This window comes from Pholcus phalangioides, unplaced genomic scaffold (assembly GCF_987345545.1).
Source record: "Pholcus phalangioides strain wild (caught in Gottingen) unplaced genomic scaffold, Ppha-v1.0 ptg000018l_1, whole genome shotgun sequence".
Lineage (NCBI taxonomy): Eukaryota > Metazoa > Arthropoda > Arachnida > Araneae > Pholcidae > Pholcus > Pholcus phalangioides.
In genome coordinates this window covers 5,461,874-5,483,496 of record NW_028301611.1, presented here as the reverse complement: position 1 = coordinate 5,483,496, position 21,623 = coordinate 5,461,874, and the positions used below count along the sequence as shown (strand labels likewise).

General features: G+C 36.6%; 1 protein-coding gene across 2 annotated transcripts in view; it reads left to right on the top strand.

Annotated features, from left to right (window-relative positions):
* Nucleotides 1–21,623, top strand: part of LOC149071615 (uncharacterized) — a 188,178-nt gene that overhangs the window by 109,922 nt on the left and 56,633 nt on the right. For both annotated transcript variants that reach the window (XM_089247641.1, XM_089247642.1), the window contains exon 2: nucleotides 12,101–12,197. In XM_089247641.1, coding sequence (XP_089103767.1) covers nucleotides 12,101–12,197 — 97 coding nt within the window. The remainder of the gene's footprint in view (nucleotides 1–12,100; nucleotides 12,198–21,623) is intronic.

Below are 21,623 nucleotides of genomic sequence, written 5' to 3'. Positions count from 1 at the left end.
TTTTCCGTGATTCCCAACCTGAGCAGCAAATGAGAGCCGACCTACCCGTCAAAAAGTCTCGCCACAGAGAGCAACAGGCCTACAAACAGTACAAATTATTCATTCATTACACTTCTCTCATAGTTAGAAAAATTGATGGTAGAATGCACCACATAACAAGCATTACACAGAAACAAATTTCACCTTAGTTGAACAACACGCACATTCCAACATCCAATTCGTTAGAAGTTCCGCAGAGGAATGTGAGGTGCATATGTTGTTTAGTAGTAGTGTAGTTACTTTGAGTGTGCCGAATATGAACTTATCAGAAACTAACGTGAAGTTGTGAGGGTGGCAAAATAATGGTTGCCCCGGGTAAAAAATCAGTTACAGACCTGCCGGTTACTATGTTTTTGTTTGCCGCAGATTTTCACCTATTACTTTTTTGCTATGAGGGCCATTCATGTATTACGTCAGCATCGATGTGGGGGGGGGGGGGAGTGGCTATTCGCTGCTGACTTTTGATGACGGGGGTGTTGAGTGATGCTTAGGTCATCAACCACCTTTTATAAAAAATATGAAATTTTCTTGATGGCATCTTTTCTGGGAATGTCAAAAATAGACCTCTACTGACACCCCCCCCTCCCACCATCGTGTCTCACTTATGTGGGGGGGGGGGTCACTATTAACTGTTTCGCGTCCACTCTTTGTGTCCTTCAGTAATTTTCTCATCCGAAATAATTTCATTATCCGCATCGATAGTTGAATAGAAATGAATTACTTCAAATTTTACTCCAATGGTTGGTTTTAAGCAACCATCTTGCCATTGAATGAACAACATGCCTGTAAATGAGAGGAAACCATGATGAAAAAGACGAGGGCTGAATGCTCTGCGCTTCGCACCAACTACAGCGACGGCAATCTATAACACTCGTTTAATTAATACTAAACTTAAAACAGTAACTAATAAATTTAAAACACAAGCCAAAAATATAGTGTGTTCGCTCTATAATCATGTGGGGAAAATAATCCCCGTGCATACACAGCAAAATTCACTACATCAATGTCAGGCGGTGGTAGTCAGACTCTCTCTATGCATATTCTCTGAGCCTCGTTTACATGTGTAATAAAATATCCCGGGAAGTTCCCGGTAACAGGAATTTTCACCACAACCCGTTTACATATCATTTAGTTTCTACCGGTATTTCCCTCCCCCCTTCTTTTCGGATGTCGTCACTGGTCACGTGAGTTGAACGGGTGGTTGGCTCAAGATGGCCGACGGAGGAGCTAACAGCAATTTTCGCGGCACAAAAGATTATGGGGGAGGTGGTCGAATCACCCACCATTATTCCTCCAACGAAGATGGGGACTCGTTTTACGAATCTTTGTCCCTCCTTTTTTCCCCATTAGGAAAAAAAGTTGCCTTGCAGGTAATAATCACCAAAGTTACCCCCAATCTTGCACATGTAAACGGGGCTTAAGGGCAATCCAACCAGATGCGTACGCAGAGGATCAATCTTTGGAGGAGGGGGGGGGAGGGGCACAAAAGACTTACGGGATGGATCGCAATGAAATTTTCAGTTCTTAGCCTTCAAATAGCATTAAAATTAACAGAAATTGCGTGGTAAGATATAAAACATATATGAGGGTATTTATTCCGGTATTTTAATTTATTAAAACGAATTTTGCATCAAAAATAAATTTTTAATCGTCTGGGGAGGGAGGCATGAGGGGTGGGGTTCGTGCCCGCCCCCCCCCCCTTACGTCTCTGATCATAATATGAGTTGCGGGGAGTCAAAAATGGCTAAAAATCTACTGACGTAATAGTTGAATGGCCCTTATGCTAAACTGCGAATTTTTTATTAATTGGACATCCGCTGCTTCCTTGTTGAAAAAATTCATATTCCGCGTTGTTTCTGAGATATAAGATGCTGCACTATCTTTCATTTGATAGGTTCATGTCAATGATACAGGCCCACCTTTTTGAACTACGATTCGTTTGTGCCTACAGGGGGATTAAAAAAAATACAATAATTTTTACAAAAATAAAGCTAAACTTTTCTTTTAGTGCCAAAGCAAATATCCGTCACGAATATGACCATCAAAAATCGAAAAAAAAATCCGGTGGTTTCCCAATATCTCACTCATAATATAATAGTAGCATTTTTCCTCCATCACGAATGGAACTTTATTTTATTCTCCCCTCGTTCTCCGCCCTTCGACCTCATTAGCCAGGCCAACGTCACCTTGATTTCAAGGATGGTGTAAATGTGACGCCTCCCTGTTGTGGGTCCGAACCCACTTTTTCTTTTCTTCTTAATGGATATGGTGCCCGAGAGGAAGAAAAAAATTATCCCCTTATAAGATGGCAAAGAGGAAAAAAAAATTTTTTTCAAATATGTATAGTGTGTGTTATTAGACACACATTAGGGTGTTGCTGTGGTGGATGTGAAGGGTTATTGTATGTGTGTGGCGTGCGTTTACTTCTTTTTTTTTTCTGCTTTGGGGTTACCCTTTCAATCGGTTAATCGCTACCTTCGATAACACCAAGGGCACGATAATTCCTCGCAAATTGAACACCCCACGTCGTTATCTTATAGGGAGGCAAAATTCTGTTGTGTTGCTTTTTTTATATATATATAAGTGTTATAATATAACTTTTATATTATTTTTTCCTTTCTCTCTCTCTACCGAGTTACCCTACCCATGTATCTCAGCATGGTAATTCCGATCTGGAAAAAGCCGTGATTAATCATACAACATTCGAAGTGATCCAATAACAAAAGGAGGCGTTACTTTCGGATGAAGTATTATTAGCTTCAAAAATATAGAGGAGAAGGGTGAGGGGGGGGGGGGAAACCGGGAGTCGTGAGGTCAGGAATCGAAACCCCGTATTTTGCAACTGTGGCACGAGCCTTAATTCTTTATTTTTTTTTTTCTGTTCTCTATCTATCTTGTATCGTGGTAGATTATTTTGCAATAAAGTGAGATTTTAGTTTTTTTTTATTTATTGTTCTTTTGTTATTCGGTATTTTGTTGGGTGAAGCGGAAATTGATTGACTGATATACAAGACAAGACCATGTTTAGTGCGTGGAGTGAATGGAGAGAAATACTCTTTAGGCTTTTTGATATGCTCATGTTGATGTCCATTTATGGGCAATGGAGGATAAAATTAAGTTTTCTGTTTTTTTAACCATGCTTATTTTTATGTTATTCGTATTACAATATACGGTGCTCGAATTTCCAAGAGAGGAAAATTTTTGTCCATGCGAATTTATGATTCGAATGAATCGATTGTAGTGTTATGAACAGGCCCGGATGTTGATGACATTTGCATTTTTCTGCACTAATTTTCCCAAGTTTTAGGGCATTTTAAGGATATTTTTTGTCTTTTTAAGTTATTTTCAGAATAAGAAAAAGTTAATTATAAATACCGTATTAAGAATTTTATAATAATGAAAAACTGGGCTGTATATATTTTTATAAAGATGCATAGCTTTCATCACATTTGTATCTCTCTTCATAGATAACAGGCAAAGAGTAGTATATAATTCAAAGTTAATTTATTAAAAATTTCAAGAGTTGACCCCTTCACAAAATATTAAATAAAAATGAATTGAAAGAATTCTGATCCTACGAGACCTTTTTTTAACCTATTTAAAACTATTTAACTTATTTTAACCAACTTATTTAAAAGGGTGGATTGGGAACGTGAAAAGTACTTGCATTTACTGCAGGGGAAAATTTTCGTCTTCACGCAGATTCATGTTAAATGATTTTAATCCGTATGATGCTGCGTGCATTGAGATTTCACAAGCTTTGTTTGGATGGGATATCGAAGGCAGATGGCATATAGTATTTTGCAGTTTCACCGTTCAGTCTTTACAGAAAGAAGACATGGAACTTATTGATATTATCGAAGTTCTTCAGGTGTGCTAAAGTTGTGGTGGGCCAATTTGCTACAGCAAAATTTGACAAAATGTGTCAACAAAAAAACAGTGGAAAAATTTCTGATGTCTTGACAAGAATGTCTAAAATTTTGAAATTAAAAAGGAATTAACTTCAGATAATTTTTTCTCAATTACCCCCAGTAGATGAAATCAATGTTGTGAAGAATTTATCTCGGTATAAAACTGCACTTTTGTTTATTTGAAAAAAATCCACTGGCAATTTTGATTAGATATAATGTTGAGAATGAATTTAAATGTGATTTTCAATACTAAAAAAAAAAATCACTTTTAAACATTCGATTTTTTGATGATTTTTTTTTTTTTTTTTTTTTTTTTGTTATTATAATAGTAATATTGATTTGTTTTGATTTTTCAGAGAAATTTTTTTCAAATTTTCAGAGCATTTGTTTGTTTTAATTTTCAGAATTTTTTTTTTTTTTTTTTGAGTTTTCAGGCCATTTTCTACGGTCATTTTATAGTATTTTTCAGAACAAAAACATCCTTGCCTTGGTTATGAACATATATCGTCTGCACAAAAAAAAAAATTCTTAGACTCTTGAGCAGTAAAAATAAACAAATCGTTTGATAAGCAAAGTAAAAAACGGTTTTTATGTATTTTAGGTATGTTTGTTTTTGGATAAATGCTATTCTAATTTTCAACATATTATCCACACGCTCTCTCTCCAGTGATGTTCAAATTTCTTCAGCTCGTCAGAAAATAGCATTTACTATGCTATAAAGCTATTTTAGCATAAAATAGGGTGGGGGCTAAAATTATTCCCGATGCAACTAGGAACACAGATTTGAGAATTCTTACTGACCAGCGGCTTAGGTTTTCTGAACATTGTTCAATTGGTCAAAAAAAAAAAAAAGGATACTCAGCTTCATTTATAAAAAGGCGTCTTCGTGGTCTGAAAACAACTTATTCTTCTGCTTTTTCTGGGCTGAGTTCGTCCTGGCCTGTAGTTACAGAGGGATATAGACATAGGCTGTGACGAGAGACTTGATTTTTTGATTCTGTCGTGAATTCTACAATAATTAACAGGTTAAGGAAAAAAACACAAGTTATTCCTATCGGGATAAATCGAGCAGTTATCCATACTTAGATAAGGCAACCATAACCTTTTAATTATATTTTTCTAATTATTAGTTTTTATCTTGTTTTGGGGGGTTTTCTGCATTTCCCCCCCCCCCCCCCCAGCATGGCACAGGTCTTCCTAGACCTCCTGCTTATATCGCTTCTTTAAGAGCGGCGGACCATGGTCTGGTGAGGAGGAGGTTGCTGTATTTCCGATTTATTTGCATCCATATTTTTTTTATGGGCAATTTTGTTTAGCCACCTGAATGATGGAAATTTTGCTTGTTGTGGAATTTTTTTAATAGTATTTATGTAACAATCGCCAAAGTGGCCCATGACCTATTGTAAAGCCATTAAATGGCCCACGCTCATTCAAATTTCAAGCACCCTTCAGATACAATATGGAATGTTATAAATGAGTTTGCTTAGGGTGCTCACTATATAATGCAGCCGCTGGGGTGGTCGAGTGGTCATAATGACGGATTCGAGCCCCACCGTCACCACAGTGGTGGTCGGCTGAAGTTGGTTTTCTGTGGTTCCCAACTTCAAGGCGCAAATGCGAGCCGATCTCCCCGTTAAAATGTCTCGCCACAGAGAGCAACAGTCCTACAAACAGTACAAATATTCAGTCACTACACATCACTCAGTTCACTTCTGAGATATAGATGGCAGCACTGAAAAATCATACACAACACTAGATACGCACTCAGACTGTTAGGTACACGCACTTACACTTCCGGCACAACTCACTAGGTAGTAAATTGCCTATGGCAATAGACCTGAGTTGTGCTCGGTTTGGAAAAAAAAAAAAAACTATATAATGCATTATGCTCAACCAATAAACCCGTGGGATTAATTAATTGACACGTGGTACAGTTTCACATTATTTGAGCGGCCCACGGCACAGTTCGAGATCACTTGAGTGATCTACGACACACTTACAGATCGCTAAAGTTACACGCTGCACATTTGCAAATCACTTAAGTGGCCGACGGCACATTCTTAAAGCCTATTATCGGACCGGAGTGATCTGCGACGCTCTCTTTCATTCACACCGAACACGGCCCAGGCTCTATCGGCATTATTACCCAATTTTAGCCATTGCCCCGTCAGAGAAAAGTTCATTAAACAGAATTGAATGTGCGCCCATAGAATTTAATTAAACAAAATATTATAGCACAACAAATGAAAAAAAAACTATAAAAAACAATGAATGAATACAAAAACAACGAAGGAAAGCAATAATACAGTAAAAACTGTCTTCAAAGGAATCGCAAGGGACATATTTTTTCCATTGAACACAGGTTTTCGCTTAATAGAAATTCAGTTGACATAATATGTAAAATTATGTTACGATCTCGAAAAAATTGAAATAAAATAAAAATAAATTAAAAATAAATAAAGTAATTATTAACTAATAAGTAATAATTATTATATATCTATCTAGGAGGATATGAACTATATCCTCTATGATATAATATCTCTATCACTTGAAATGAATATCAAGTGATAGAGATGTCAGCATCGAAAAGGGGATTGGTTTACTCTTTTAAATTACCAAAATGTTTCGGAGATCGTTGGGAAAAAACGGTAAACTGTAAAAACTTCGGCTAAAATATCCATAGTTTTGTCATCCAGCCACTATGCGGTCGTGTGGTTATCTATCGTGACAATTTCACATCGCGAACATCCGGATTTGGCGAACCGGGACGGCTCGAGGAAAAAAATCTCTACCTATGCAGAATCTATTTTTGACGCTACTGACCACGTTTTTTTTTTTTTTTTTTTTTTTGGTCGGCAAACGTTTTTTCACCCCTTCAACTCCATTTAGCATCCCTCCTAGAGCGGCGCCCAATATAGCCGTGCGGTCCGCCCCTGCATTGGTGGGGGAAGGGCATGCTCTAGAGAATAGTCAAAGGAAGGAGTTTGTACTAGGAGCATGCTCATTATATACATAACTTCTGTGAGATACCTGTTTCAAAACGTGTTGGAGAGAATGAAATGTTTGCACCCTTTCTTGTTTTTTGCGCTCCCTCTCGTGGATTGCTGGAATGTTGCTTAACATTGTATCTCCAACAGAACTATCAATTATGTGTGATGGGTTGCACTACAATGCAAAGAATTACAAGAAGTGAAATCATTTCAGAGAATAGATAGATATTTTGCAGACATATTCAAACTTTGTAACTTTGAAAGCGGCCCAAAATTCACAATTTTGCCTGTTTTGGTGATGGCTTTTTTTATCTTTAGCACATGGTAACGTATACAGTGAAAGAGAGTTCAATGTTAACAAAGTCTGTTTGAACAGTGAAAAATCTGTCCATCCAATACATTAATGGAATAAGACAAAAAATTTGAAAAAAAATCGTCATTGAGATGATGAACTTCTGAAAGCGACTCGTGATTCGTATAGAAAATATTGTAACAGGCTTCAGGCTGAGAAAACAGCAGAAAATAAAACATTTTTAATCTATTTACATGTTATCATGTTGAGAAATTGTTTAAGTGAATAAGGGGTATTTATATTTTTCTCTTTTTTTGCATTTTGCTTTTAAATTTAATAATTTCTTTAAATTCTGTGAGAAGCTAACTCTTTTTCACGGAAGCCCTTATTATATTCTGCACACACTTTTTTTGCTATATCAGGATGAATAAGGATTTTGGTGTTCAAGCAGCAGAAATTCTTGCTGCTTAGATTTTCAGTATGCATGGTGCTTAATTTGAAAAGAGTCTAACAATTTTTATTCGTCATTTCAGTAATGCATGATTTAGTAGTGACAGATAAGATACTTCAGTAAAAATTTAAATGGACTTTGATTTGTGAAAGAAATTTATTTAGAATTATTTGTTCCACCCATTTTTGGCAAAACTTTTGGCATTTCACAGAAAAAATTACTCCTTATATTGCAAATATAGCTAGTGTTTAGTTCTGCTCCAAAAATGAAAGTTTGCTGCTCCAAAATGGATGAGGGGCGCTTGCAACCTTGCTGTCTGTAATCTTTTGCCCGTATCTTGGTGCAGTTTGACTGAAGCTTCGTTCGATCAGAAGTACGTTGTGAATGCATATCGCAGTCTCAGATTTGACGACAGATTCATTAATGAATGCTGTCTTTTTTGTTGTGTTTGACTCGACAAAAAAAATCAAACCGTATTCAAAATATTTGCATTATAAAAGGTATCACGACGTTTGACACGGACGACAGGAGGAATGTTGTTGTTTCGTATGATTAATGTGCAATTGCTATCACGATATTCAAGAGGAGAAAAATAGTTTTGTGAGTGTCGGACTGCTGTAAAAAAATGGATCCCGATTTAAAAATGTTTTCATCCGGTTCCCCCCCCCCCCTCCCCGCAAAAAGAACTGAGAGATAAGGACGTTTTTATTAAAATAAACGGACTGCAGTTGAAAGAGATGATTGAAAATGCCGCCTATTTATCGTGAGACGTAGAAAAGGAGTGGCCTCGGATATTGATGATGTTCGATTTATAAAGAGGGGAAAAAAATCATTGTTTTAAAAGTTTTTTCTTCCATTTGTCGTTAGTTATACCTGAATCCGTTTTCGTGTTTTGGTTTTACTTTTAGAGCAATGGTCTACAACCAAAAAGTCGTCAGATCAGGGCAGGAAACGACGTTAAAGTTAAATCATGGTATGGTAGAGTTTGACTTTTCTAATGATTTTTCTATGGTAGAGTTTGACTTCTCCCTGACTTTTCTAATGAGTATTTGCCTTTGCAAATACTCATTGAGAAAAGTCAGGGGGAATGAACGCAATGCTGTTGTTTGACGAGGAATTAAATAAAATCATTCAATATTAGATTGTGGTTTAGAGGGAAGACAAATTTTCTAATGGTCAAACCTGACAATATTGCAGTTTGAGGGTATCGGTAAAGAACCGGGCTGTAAATAGGATTTTTTTTGGGGGGGAGGGGGCAAAACACTCAATCCGCCCTCATCACTGAAAATTCTATGATTTTATAATAGTATTTTTGTTGATCCTAAAATTCGCCACCTGGTACATATGCTTCCTTTGCCCTCCTCTTGTTCCGGCCCTGATCAAACGGATCTCAAATTATTCAGAACATGATTTTCGAATCTACCCATAACGTGAACCTGCATCATCTAATTAAGAACCTCATTTCGAAGAGCCTGCATTAAATAATTGAGAGAATAAAGGTCGTGGTGTAGTGCACTCGAATTTATCAGATGCATGCGCTTGAGCTGAAAGAGTGATAACTCGCTCATATATGTACATATTCATAAACTACATGAATAATTCAAAGAATCGTACGGAGCGGAACACAATTACAAGGAGCATAGTCATCATCACCTTCGTAGCCTATTGTTCTATGAAGCATTGGTAGACTAATCACATCGGTGTATCTACTCATCGCTCACATTGCACTTCTCGAACATGAAACGGGTATCACTGCTGTGTTTATCAATCAATCGGTTTACCGTGTGTGTGTGTGCATCATGTGTTATCTTCAATCAACATGTTCCGCCGGTGAGGAATCGATGGATGTAAGAAATCACGCATTTGAACATTATCATGTAATAGCTAACTTCATTCAGAAATCGGTGTCATATTTTTATTCATTGAGAGAGATTTTCGTATGCGAGACGTGAAGACGGCGTACAATTGTTATTCGCATTATGATTTAATTGTTGTGTTGTTGCTATAGAATTAACAAAATTGTTCTATGACGGCCATTTTGAGAGAAGTGAAGCTTCAAAATAAAATTTACTATTCCATTTCTGATATGAATACGTCTTTTAGATCGTCTTAATCGTACGTGCACCCCGCGCACATTCCTGTGCGGAATTTCTAACGAATCGGTTAAAGGCAGGAAAACGTTCTTTGTGTGTGTATGCATGGGCCCATAACATATGCGTACGCCATCTATACGTCATTTTAGGAACTTCATGTTAAAAAATATCTCTGGGGGGAAAAAAAATTCCATGATCATCCTGAGATGATGGAACAAGCTCAGTAAAGGTTAAATCGTCCACCAAACCCAAAAGTTGGCTTAAGGAGGTTTCTTCTTTGGACATGTCTCCTACTTTATAACATGGTAAAAACTTTCTTATGTAGAAATATTATAAAAAATATTATGTATAACCATTGATTTATTTCTTTGTTGAAAGATAAGTTGTTTCACATTAGTTGAATGTGAACAAATATGAGGCGATATAGCTCACAAACCGAGATATCCCATCGAACACGAAGATCATCATAGAGTGACAAGATATCGTGCCATCGACTCGAACTAAGTACCTGAGCATCACCCTGGATTAAAAACTCAACTTCAGGAGCCATACCAAAATCAAAAAGACTCAGATCCTCTTAGAAAATCTGAGATTCTGCTATCCGAAGTCCCAACTTAGTTTGAGGAACATGTACAAACTACAACGATTCCAGAATCGCGTCCTCCGGCGCTTCACTGGAGCACAGAAATTTTTCCTCCTCGCCGATCTGCACAAATATTTAAAGGTGTCGTCCATGCATTCCCAAATCAAGAACCTACATAGTTCGAAACTACTTCGAAAAACAAGAAAGGTCGTGTCACCAACATCTGAGAAAGATCTCCAATTATGATGCTCGCGAGTTTCTGCAACATCTAAGCCCTAAAAACATCCTCCATACAAAATATGTATCGGAATTTTGAAAAATGTGCTTTCTGTTGTGCATGCATGTATATATATTTTTGTAAATATTCAAACATTCAATAATTCATCTTTTAAGGCAATGTTTAAGACAGTCTCATGAACGAGGACATCAAATGTGTGACAAACTGGTGGATAAGACAATTCTCCGCAACAAAATGTTCTTTTCTTTCTTCTTTTTTTTTTCTTCCTTCAAATATTATAATTTTATGCCATGTTCTATACCAATGTAACATTGTGTTACTCCATGATGAAGGAGAATGGGAGCTCTTTTGAGCTCGGCGCTCTGTATAACGGTCACGGTCACATGATTTATTGCGAATTTCTACCGCATATATTTGATTGTGTTTGCTACCCTATGCCAGTACAAAATTTTACATACCTCCGATACTTAATTTTTGTTACAAATTTTGAAAAAGAATGCATTAAAAACAGCAACATCTTGTGCACGAAATAAATGCAATTGAATTTTAAAAAAAATTATTAAAAATAAAGAAAACTGTTCAGTTCATAAAATAATGAAAAAGATTGATGAAAATTTGTAAAAAAAATTAAGTATCGGAGGTATGTAAAATTTTGTACTGGCATAAGAGGATAGCACACGCACAATCAAATATATATGCGGTACAAATTCGAAATAAATCATGTGACCGTGACCGAAGTGAAAAACCATTATAAAGGAAATGAACATTATACATAAATAGTGGCAGCATTAAAAAAGTGAGAAACCATTGTAAAGGCATATACACGTCTGAAACGCATTTGCTAGGGAACCACGGTAACCAAAGTAAACGTTTCGAAAGTGATTGTTGAGGCCGAGAAATCATTGTTGCCCGACAGATTTTTGCTCATTTCGTGCATTTGCCCAAACTCTGACTAGTATTCTATCGTTCAAGTCGGATGCCGTTTGGTATATATGCAAAATTCGGCGACGATAGATCTTAAATTGTAGATTTGTATGGAGAATACACACACACAGACAGAGAATTAGTTATAATTTTATATATAGGTTAAATTTTAAAAATTTTATAACCTAAGTATTTATGAATGGATATCAAATCTTTTTCGGCATTTTATGAACTGAACAGTTTCCTTTATTTTCAATCAGTTTCATTGATGCCATGTTATTGTGCAAGCTGCTTTTAATGCGGTTTATTTTTTTGAAAATTTGTTAAAAATTAAGTATGGGTATGTAGACTTCTGTACTGACATAAGATAGCATACACTATCAAATATACGTGGTAAAAATTTGAAATAAATCAGTAGATAAATAATATTTTTAACAGTATTTCTGCTTAAGAATGTTTTTTTACTATGTTAAAAGGTAGGAGACCCCTAACGAAAATTCTTAAAGAATGTCTCAAAAATCGTACAGATGCCTGATTTCACACGATACTGATTTTATGGAGCCCTCTTTTCTTCTATAGGTCCTGCTGATCTCGGCGGGATTGACAACGCAGCTTTGGACTTTAAGCAACTTGAAGATTATCTCAACGATGTACAGGATGGAACAGCCAACAGCATGTGAGTACTACTTAGCAATATTTCCCTCATTGCTTGTGCTTCGGCTATAGCATTGCTTCCCCCCCCCCCCCCCCACCAATTTCGAGTATTGTTTATCTTTTGTATTTATGCTTAGGATTGCCAATGTTATATTCTTCTTCTTGAAATACAATTCGTAATTTTGCAGAATTATTAATGTTATCACAGTATTTGCGTATCGTGTTTTTATCGTGGCATAAATATTGCGTATGGTAGCTTTTCCGTGGCGTCTGAAAGTGAACTGTGTACATATTTATCGTAGCCATAGTTTCTGTTTTTCAGTATTCAAGGAAAAACTTTTGGGAAAAAAAAATTTGGACGAGGTGCATGTGTCTGGTTTTGTAGTAGTATTCAAGGTTACAGGGGATCGAATAATCATTGTTTAAACAGAATAGATAAATATGTGTGCGTATTTGCAGCGGGGCTTAACAAAGAGAGAAGAAAATTATGTGAGAGCCAAATATTTTAGGAGCCAAACATAGTTGGAGATAGACTTGAAAGTCTGGGGGGGGGGGGTGATGATGATGTCAATTCATATACACGCATATACATTAGATCAATCGGCTTTACCTTGGAAGCGGTGGGGGGAGGGGGGTTCGCATCCCGTATCTCCGTCCATGCAGCCAAGCATAAGTTTTCCGGGAGAAATGGTGCAACGTTTCTTCTCGTATCTCTTGGGGGGGATTTGAAATTTCAACCAACATGAGCAGGAGTCACCTCTCCGTTAAGAAGTCTTGCCACAAAGAGAGCAAAGAGCAACGGACCCTCAACGGTACAAATATTCAATCATTGCTTTTACTTACAATTTGAAAGCTCCATATAGATAGCAGCACTGGAAAATGAAACGCAACACTAGATATGTACTCAGACCAGGGCCGGAACTGGGGGGGGGGGGGCAAATTTTAGACGGGAACAAAGAACACCGTTATGAAGTTACGGCATATATTACGTACAACTGTAAAAACTGGCATCTTTCCATTTTTCCGGCATTATGGGTTATGCTCGGGAATACGGTACGCATTTGCAACTAGAGTTATGAATTTTATTTTTCATTCAAGTGCAATTCAAAGAATTCATGTTATTCGGAGTAATTATATTTCTCTCTCTCTCTCTCTTCTTTTGCTCCATAAACTCTGCTGAGTTGAATTTTATTTCTCTTTCCTCCGTTAAAAAATTCATTTTTTACGCCTAATTATTGTTTATGCCTTGAGGGAGAATCACTAAGAAATAAGAAGATAACGTTTTAACGGGGTTTTTCCCCTAAACAACAACGATTCTAGTTTTTGAGAAATGACCTTCGCTTTTCACGATATATGCACTTCTTTTTTTTCGTCTTATCATATTAGATTGTTTTTCCTCTTCCTTTCTACACTCGGAATTCTTGCTTCGTTTTTTTTTTCCATTATTATTTTCCCTGTATGTTTTAGTACATAAGAACCTACTGCTTGTGGCCACTGACGATTATTGGGCGTTTCCGCGACCGTCAAGAAATGGAAGTTAGTGGACCCTCGGCCGTTTTTTTCTTATTCACAGTGATGTACGCCGTATGTGCTTAGCGTAAGCATATTAGAATATGTATGGATGTGATAATGCGTGTATTAGCTGAATAAAACTCGATAATAAATAAAAACGAAAGGGACGCCATCAGTAAGGAAGAAAACCGCTTCTCGTTGTCGTGATATTTTTCTTTTGTTGTTCAGTTGCGTAATTACTTTCGGCGTAAAAGGAAAGTCTTTTTATTTATTTATTTATTTTTTATTTTACTCTCCTTACTTGCCTTCAGCGATGAAGGGAATGGGAGCATTCCGGCCGCCCATCCCGTCAGCTATTTTGCACAAATGTGGTTCTTCTTTTTTTCTTCTCTCTCTTCCTTCCAGCATCTAACTGTTATCTGTTTTGAATCATCTCAAGGTAAAATATCTTTGAAGATGTCATGATGTGTCAGTGTTCATGAACTTTTTTCTTGAGTTTCCCCGAAGGAGGAGAAAAATCTCATCAAATAGCTAATGAACTTCCTGTTGTTATTGCATAACTCGGCACTTGATTATGTAATGCGATTAACACATTTTTTTCCCCCCTGTGAAAATTCACGAGATAAATATTTATTCGCTGATTGTGAATGCGTTTGATGGTTTAAAACAATGATCGGAGGAGAATGAGCAGAAAGACTGTTATATTCCAGTAATTTTTTGATGACAGACTGTTATTTGGATTTATTGTTAACGGTACGGTACAATACTCAAAAAAGTATATAGTCTGTCTTAAAGTATAGAGATGCGTATTTTTTTTAAAATAAAATATGAATGAAAGCAACATAAAAGAAAACAATTGGAAAAAAGAACAAAACAACATCCAATTAACATGCTCCTTTGCAATAATTTTGATGCTTTCCTAAATTTTTGTTACAAACCGGTCTCAAAAGTATAAAGAAAAACGTAGTGATTTCCCAAAGAAGTTTAACAAATTTTCATTAAATGCAATTGCGCATGGACAATACTCCGACACAACTTTCACTCGTTGCAACGTTCATTTTTCTAAAAAGCTTTCGGAATGTGACGCTTTGAATCGAATGGATTGACTGTTTCACGAATTTCTAATGAAAATAACAGAACTAAATCGCTATTTCTTGGTGATTTTTATCGGAATGAAACAGACTGGACGGGCAAGGAAAAAACAACAGAAAAGATGCCAAATTCTTGATCATCGTCAAAATTTACGCTACGTGAAAAGTCTAGGGGCATAACTACTGCAATACCTCAAAGTAGACAATTCGTCGAAGTATCGTAGAAACCGCTCACACGTGTCGCAGTGATCCAAAAGACGACCATAAAGTAGATATAGCGGGAATTTCCTACAATTTATTACCTGATAAAACAAAAAAAAATTCGCGAATTATAACGAGAAGTGCGTAACAACGACAATTTTTCCCCGTGATTGTGAGCACTCATTTTTAATTCACTTTACCATACTTCTGTGGAGTCACTTGAAAGACCAGGTCTACCGCCAAAATTCACATACCTGTGTAATTAATTCCATTCACATTGCCGAATTACGTAATCTCTTGTTCTGAATTCGCGATTCGAACCCAAAATACAATTATAGAATCGCGAGCGCAAGGGAAAAGAAAAAAAAAAAGTTGCTTGCTTGGAATAGTTTTATTGCGTTGTGAAATTCAGTTAATATTGCAGCACATTTAGATTGTTCGTCTACCGTTATATCTACACAGGGGTCTTCTACGATAGCCTCGCAGTTCCTGTCATTATGTTCTTTAATATTTCTTTCTCTTTTTATTGCTTTCACGCCCAGCTCATGTCGAATTCTTCTTATAAAAAAACAAAAACACTCTCCCAATGCTTTTGTTTCGAGAGTTTCGCACACGTAATGCGTGGTCATTACGTATTTCACTTCTGCCTCATTCGTTGCTGGCTTCAGTTCTATTGTTTTCCATCCCTTTTTCTTTTTCGATTATTTAACCCTTCCGCTCTTTGTTTGTATGTCTCCATTATTTAATGTCTTTTTTTTTCTGTGTTTTGTTTGTTACTCAAAGGGACCATGTAATTGATCTGGAATTATTTATATGTATGTATGCTTTACTCGTGGATTGTTTACCTTGAGCAGTCACGAGCTGCCTGAGAACGAGGGTAGGAATGATGTTGATGCTTTTAAAGGACGTAAGATAGTTGGTGCGGACTCGGGAAATTGTCTTTTTTTGGTAATGAAAGGATAAGATTTAATTTGATTTTTTGGGGCCCTTTTGATGTCGATTCTGATTATGTGGCTTTTCTTTTAGGTATCTGTTAGTTTAATGTTAACTTGGTGAGAATCGATCTCGTGCGTATCTCATACGGTCAAAAATAAAGTACAGTAGACGATGTTTATTATATAGAATGACGGCTAATGTTATCATTCGAGTAACGTTATTACTTTCGCTGAGTACGAAACGGACTAATATCATAACATGGGAAAAAAATTCGTTTACAATTATCAAGACTTCAGTTTATGATTTTATTTTTTCGTCGAAAGTTTTTTCTTTTTTGCATATTTTGATCATTTTTGTCGCACCACGGTCATTTTCTGCAGACGAGGGCTAATTAGACCGGGACCTACAATTTATTGCCGATTCCGAACGGCAGGCTTGTTTTTTATACTCGTCGAGGAGTTGGTGCGCTAACCCCTCGATGGGGGGACTCCTTTCGGTAGCAATTTTTTCCTACGGACTTGTCGCTATTTTTGTTGTACCCCCGTGTCAGGAAAGTTTTCTGACAAGGACGAACCGGGTATGAAACTCGCGACATCTCTAAACATCCTTTGGTACTCTAGGGGAGCATATTTTGAAGTTGAGGTTGGACTAGACTCGTTTTTTTTTTCCTGTTAGTTATCGTTATCAATTTGCAAGACTATGTAGGAGGTCAGAAGCCTCCCTTATTGGCAAAAATTTCCGTACTCAGTTCCGAATGTCATAATTGGGCCGTAATAGCCGCTATAAGCCTGTGTAACGCTGCTTTTGCAATGGTTTTCCCATAGTGAAAGAATGCGTAAGGTAACAAAAACCAAAGTCCCTTTCTTTAGTTCATGGTTGGTTTCTTTTAACTGACCATATTCACAGTTCCTGGAAGCTGGAACTTCCCCTAGCTGGAAGACATTCACGGAGGAATCTATAGAGCATGCCGTGTAAAAGAAAAAGATTTTAGCGTGAAGAAGAAAAAATCCTGTCTTAGAATAATTAAAAAAAAAAGCTTACTTTAACATTTTTTCCTGATATGTGGAAGTGAAAAATGTGGTTGACCCGTTCAGTCAAACGGGACATGGTAATTGTACTCACGACCGAGATTTTTTTGGATATAGTTATCAATCGGTCATTGTTATCAGAAACTCGTAGTCCCGATGTGATTACATTAAGCGGCGTGCACTGTAGTTTGTTGTGAACTTTGATTTTTTTCCCCCTTTCAAATTCGTGTATGCGTTCTTACTTTTTAGAAGTTTGATTTCACGTGTAAAATTAAGACTATGATGACCTTAGCCATACTTCAATGAAGGCTTTAACATAAAAAAAGAGAGAGTTAAGGGAGAGGAAATACATTGAATATTGATGAGAATCGATCATTGTTTTTAGAAGCCAATGCAATTACGTATTCTGGGCGCTCAAATGATAATTATGAAAATTATACAAAAACGTTCACTGGAAAGGAATTTTCTTGGGATTCTGAAAAAGTCATCAATTTTGTTATTATCTCTATCTTCTTCTTCGAGATACTTTTCTTAATCGTTTTCAACATTCAGGCTAATTTTCATTGCATTTTATAAATTTTATTTGGTAATTTTTTTTAGCGAAATAAGTGCTCTTGTGTTTTTCCAACATGCAAGGCTAATTACGTTTGTAAACGCGAATCCGAAAAATGAGCACACAAAAGATGTACTCTGTGCACCAGCTTTGACTACTACTTATCGGTCGGGCACGTAACTAAAGATTAGCTCAGTTTTTACTTCATAGGTGGCAGCAGAAACCCCATATTTTTTTTTTTTTACCGACATTTTTCTGGATATTTTTATGTGGAAGAGAAAGCCGGCATAAATAAATTTTTCTTTTACAATTTATAGGATCAATCGTAAAATGTTTTTACCTTTTGGATATTATAGAGCCACATAATATCTAAATTTTTTTTTTTTTTTTTGGAAAAATATATTTTTACTTTTTTATGCATAAAGGAATTCCAGGTTGTTTAAAAATGCCCCTATGTAAACTTACCTGGGGGATTAGAAGAGTGTTCGTTAAAACGACATTTTCGCTACAACGGTATTCGTTAATACGGGATTCGACTGTATTTTCTCTTCTTCCATGAATAGCATCAGAATATAACATTTCGCTAGAAGTGAGGTTTTCCGTTTTTCAGAACAGCCCAGTTGCAGTACAGTCAATCCTCGTTAGTGCGTCACCCGGTTAACACGTCACTCCGCTTACCGGATCACTTTTTGGAAGTTCCTATTATGTTCAGGCAGGAAATGGCACAGCTATTGCTTACTCCGTTTAATGAGTCACTCCGCATATCAAGTCATATTTTTGCTCTCCCAAGAGTGACTCATTAACGAGGTTTGACTGTATATGACAGACCGCGACGGGCTGCTAAATATTGCCGTGAGAATAGATCAAAATACGTGGACTACACATTCGCATCCTGGCTGACAAAGAAAACATTTTAATGTAGTTTCACGTAATGTGTCTAGGAACACTGATCGTCGTCGATGGAAAAATTTAAGAAACAAAGAAACGGCAGTGCTTAAATTGTTTTAGTTTTTTTTATATATATATGCCGCCGTCGGGCACATGGCCGAAAAAAATACATGCCCGGTCAAAATTTTTACATGTTCCGTGCATGTCGGGCAATAGATTTGATCAGTCCTGGATACTTACTAACATCTGCAGAAACACTTTAATTTTTCATTCAAATTAGCGTTAGATTATCTAGTCTGCCTGCGGACAGTGGGTCCCATCTTCTCGGGGACCATAGGTTGAGAAACGCTGGTTTAAGGAGAAGGGACATCCTCAATTATTTTTTTGATAACTAGAAAACTGAGTGGAAAAACATCTAGTTTTCAAGAAGTTCTGAAACAAGGTCACAAATTAACCAAATGATAATAATTAGAAGATTCCTCCTACTTATTTCTTCCCTAAACCAAACGCCTTAAAAATGCACGGGAAACTATAAAAAGAATCGTGGGAGTAAAGAGAGAAGATTAAAAAAAAAAAAGGGACGTGTAAATCTCATTATTTTAGAGAACTGTTAAAAAAAAATTGGTCTCGTCCTACTTGTCGGAGCATTGGGAACATACATAGCCGTTATAAATTAAATGGGCAGAGCACAAAAAATTTTACTCAAGATCCCACGATGCGTGCAGTAAAAAAAGTAAGAAAACGTAATTCCAGTAGCTTCTTCCATATCCAAGTTGCTTTTTTTTTTCTCTCTCTCTTCCCATAATAGAAAAAAAAAACCATCACAAGTATATGCCTATGTATACTTTGAATGCATTAACCGTAATATTGGTATCACTTGTAAGACTGGTAGTAAGTAAGAGGTACTGTAGTGAGAGACACAGAGCGCATATTACACGCTCTGCTGATGTATTCTCACGTCATGGTCCGGCGCTCGAAGACGCAGCAAATAAGAAATAGTCCTGAAATGTTGTTTTTCCTCTGTTCGAAAGTATAACATAGAAAGAAATTTGCGAAATTGTATCGTGGGGAGGGGGTGGGGGAGAAGAGATATTTTCCACTGAGTTCTTTTACAGTTGAAATCTTGATTCGCCCTAGAAAGTATTTTTTTTTTTTATTATTATTTATTTCTTGGGGCTTTCCTAGAGACTATCCGAAAATTATCATCATTACCACGAGGAGCAAGTGTTTCGATTTTTTTTCTCCCGTTTCGTGCAATGAATTTTATTTTTGGGGGCATTTTTAATGTTTTCATTTCGGTCTGTTTTCCGATAATGTGTATTTCCATTGCTTATCGTGATGTGTTTCTGCGAGATCGAATCGATCGCTTCTGATCCATACCGTAGGAAATAAGTTTATACTTCGGCCCGGAGTGTTGCAAGTTCAATGTTATGCGTGGCAACGACGTTTACTCACTTTATCGGATTACCCTATGGTGTATCACGTTATGGAAAATATCTTCGGTGCGTACATTGTGTGTTCAGCTGTGTTGGTCTTGGAAGCATGGGTTTTGAAGCGATGGAATTAACGTCTTGAACCCCTAATGGGGAATATTTTGGGTCTATCTACTGGTTTTATCAAAGAGGTGAGTGTCTTGTAAACCTTCACTTCTCTCAGTATTCTTCACCATTATTCATCTGTCACGGCAAAAAATGTGATAAATCCGGTTACATATATATTACAGTAAATGTGACGAATGCAGTAATTGTACATAATAACCGGTTATTATGCATAATCGCCGAACATTTTGGTAAGTTTGACAAATTTTCCTAAATTTATCACTTTTATCGGTGATAATGAATGCCATAAGCAGCATACAAATCACATTATTGAGAGTATGCATTCTCCCAAAAACCGAAGCCAATTCGGCAAAACCAATAACAGTTTCGAAATCAGCCGTCCCCATTGTACCCCTAAATCCATTAAAACTTTCTTAAAAACGTGTTTTTTTTTTTTTTTTTGAGCATTGCAATCTTTGAGACGAACAAATTATAGTCGAATACCGTTATAGCGAAAAAAATCTCGTTTAAACGAACATTTTTCTAATCCCCCAGATAACTTTACATAGGAACAATGCAAAAACCTTGAATTCCTTTATAACGAAATTTCATTACAACGAAGTGATTTCTCCAGTCTCCTTTAGTTCGTTATAACGGGATTCGACTGTATCATGTTTCATGAACATATTTGTTTTAGACTGATTTTTTAACGGGATGGTGCTGGCTGCTAACATAAGCCTTCTTACATGGAAATTCTATTTCCCACGACCTAAAAAATGTTCTGATATAGTTGTAAATTATCTCTCTCTCCTGTAACAATTCACAATTTTGAATCTCATTAGTATTCAACAAACCGCCGTAATAACAATGGATAGTTTTATAGTAACTTATTTTGTAGCCTTCCCCCACCTTCCTGCACTTCCCGGTTGATGTTTAACTGTGTGTATATCATAAATACGGATATTGCGCTTCCTCATTTTTTGCCTCTATAAAAAAGAAAATTTCTCCCGACTCCTCCTACTTATGATTTTGAGCTTTATGTTTGTGTTCTAGAACATTTTAATTACAAAAAAATAACAATAATAGAGATTGCTGAGAACCACCGCCCGGTCGCGGGTCGTGCTGGTTTTCTTGCCTGCCGTGATCACGTATTAGGCATCTCCTACGTACCTTTAGGGAAATGAGAGGCATATATATGCAAATTAACCTCCGTTTGACCTCACACTGAATAGATTTTAGTTGTGGGTGTATTCATGGAAAAGGAGGGAGAATAAGAAAAAGTTTGCTGTTATATTAATGGAAGTAAGGTAGGTAGTAATTTATTTTTAATTGAGGTTTTTCACCGTGAGAACTCGGGGCCGCAGCACGTGCGATATCCGTGATGTGGAAGCCGGTAAATAATTTGGGAAGAAAATGTTGTTTGATTTTGAGACGCTTCTCGCAAGAGACCGGAAACGTTTCTGTAATGAAAAGAGCGTATTTAACTTGTGCCAAAAAAAAAAATAAAATAAAATAAAAAATCATTGGATTTACTCGCATTGAAGGAGAGAACATTCGAAATGTTTTGCTAGTTTTTGTGGAACATACGAAGTACCTATTACATTGGCTTTTGTATGATATTTATAATTTTGGTAGCTTTTGTGTGAGACCTGAATGGTGTCGTACCTTTATAGTGATACCTATTTGGCTTTATTGGTGGTG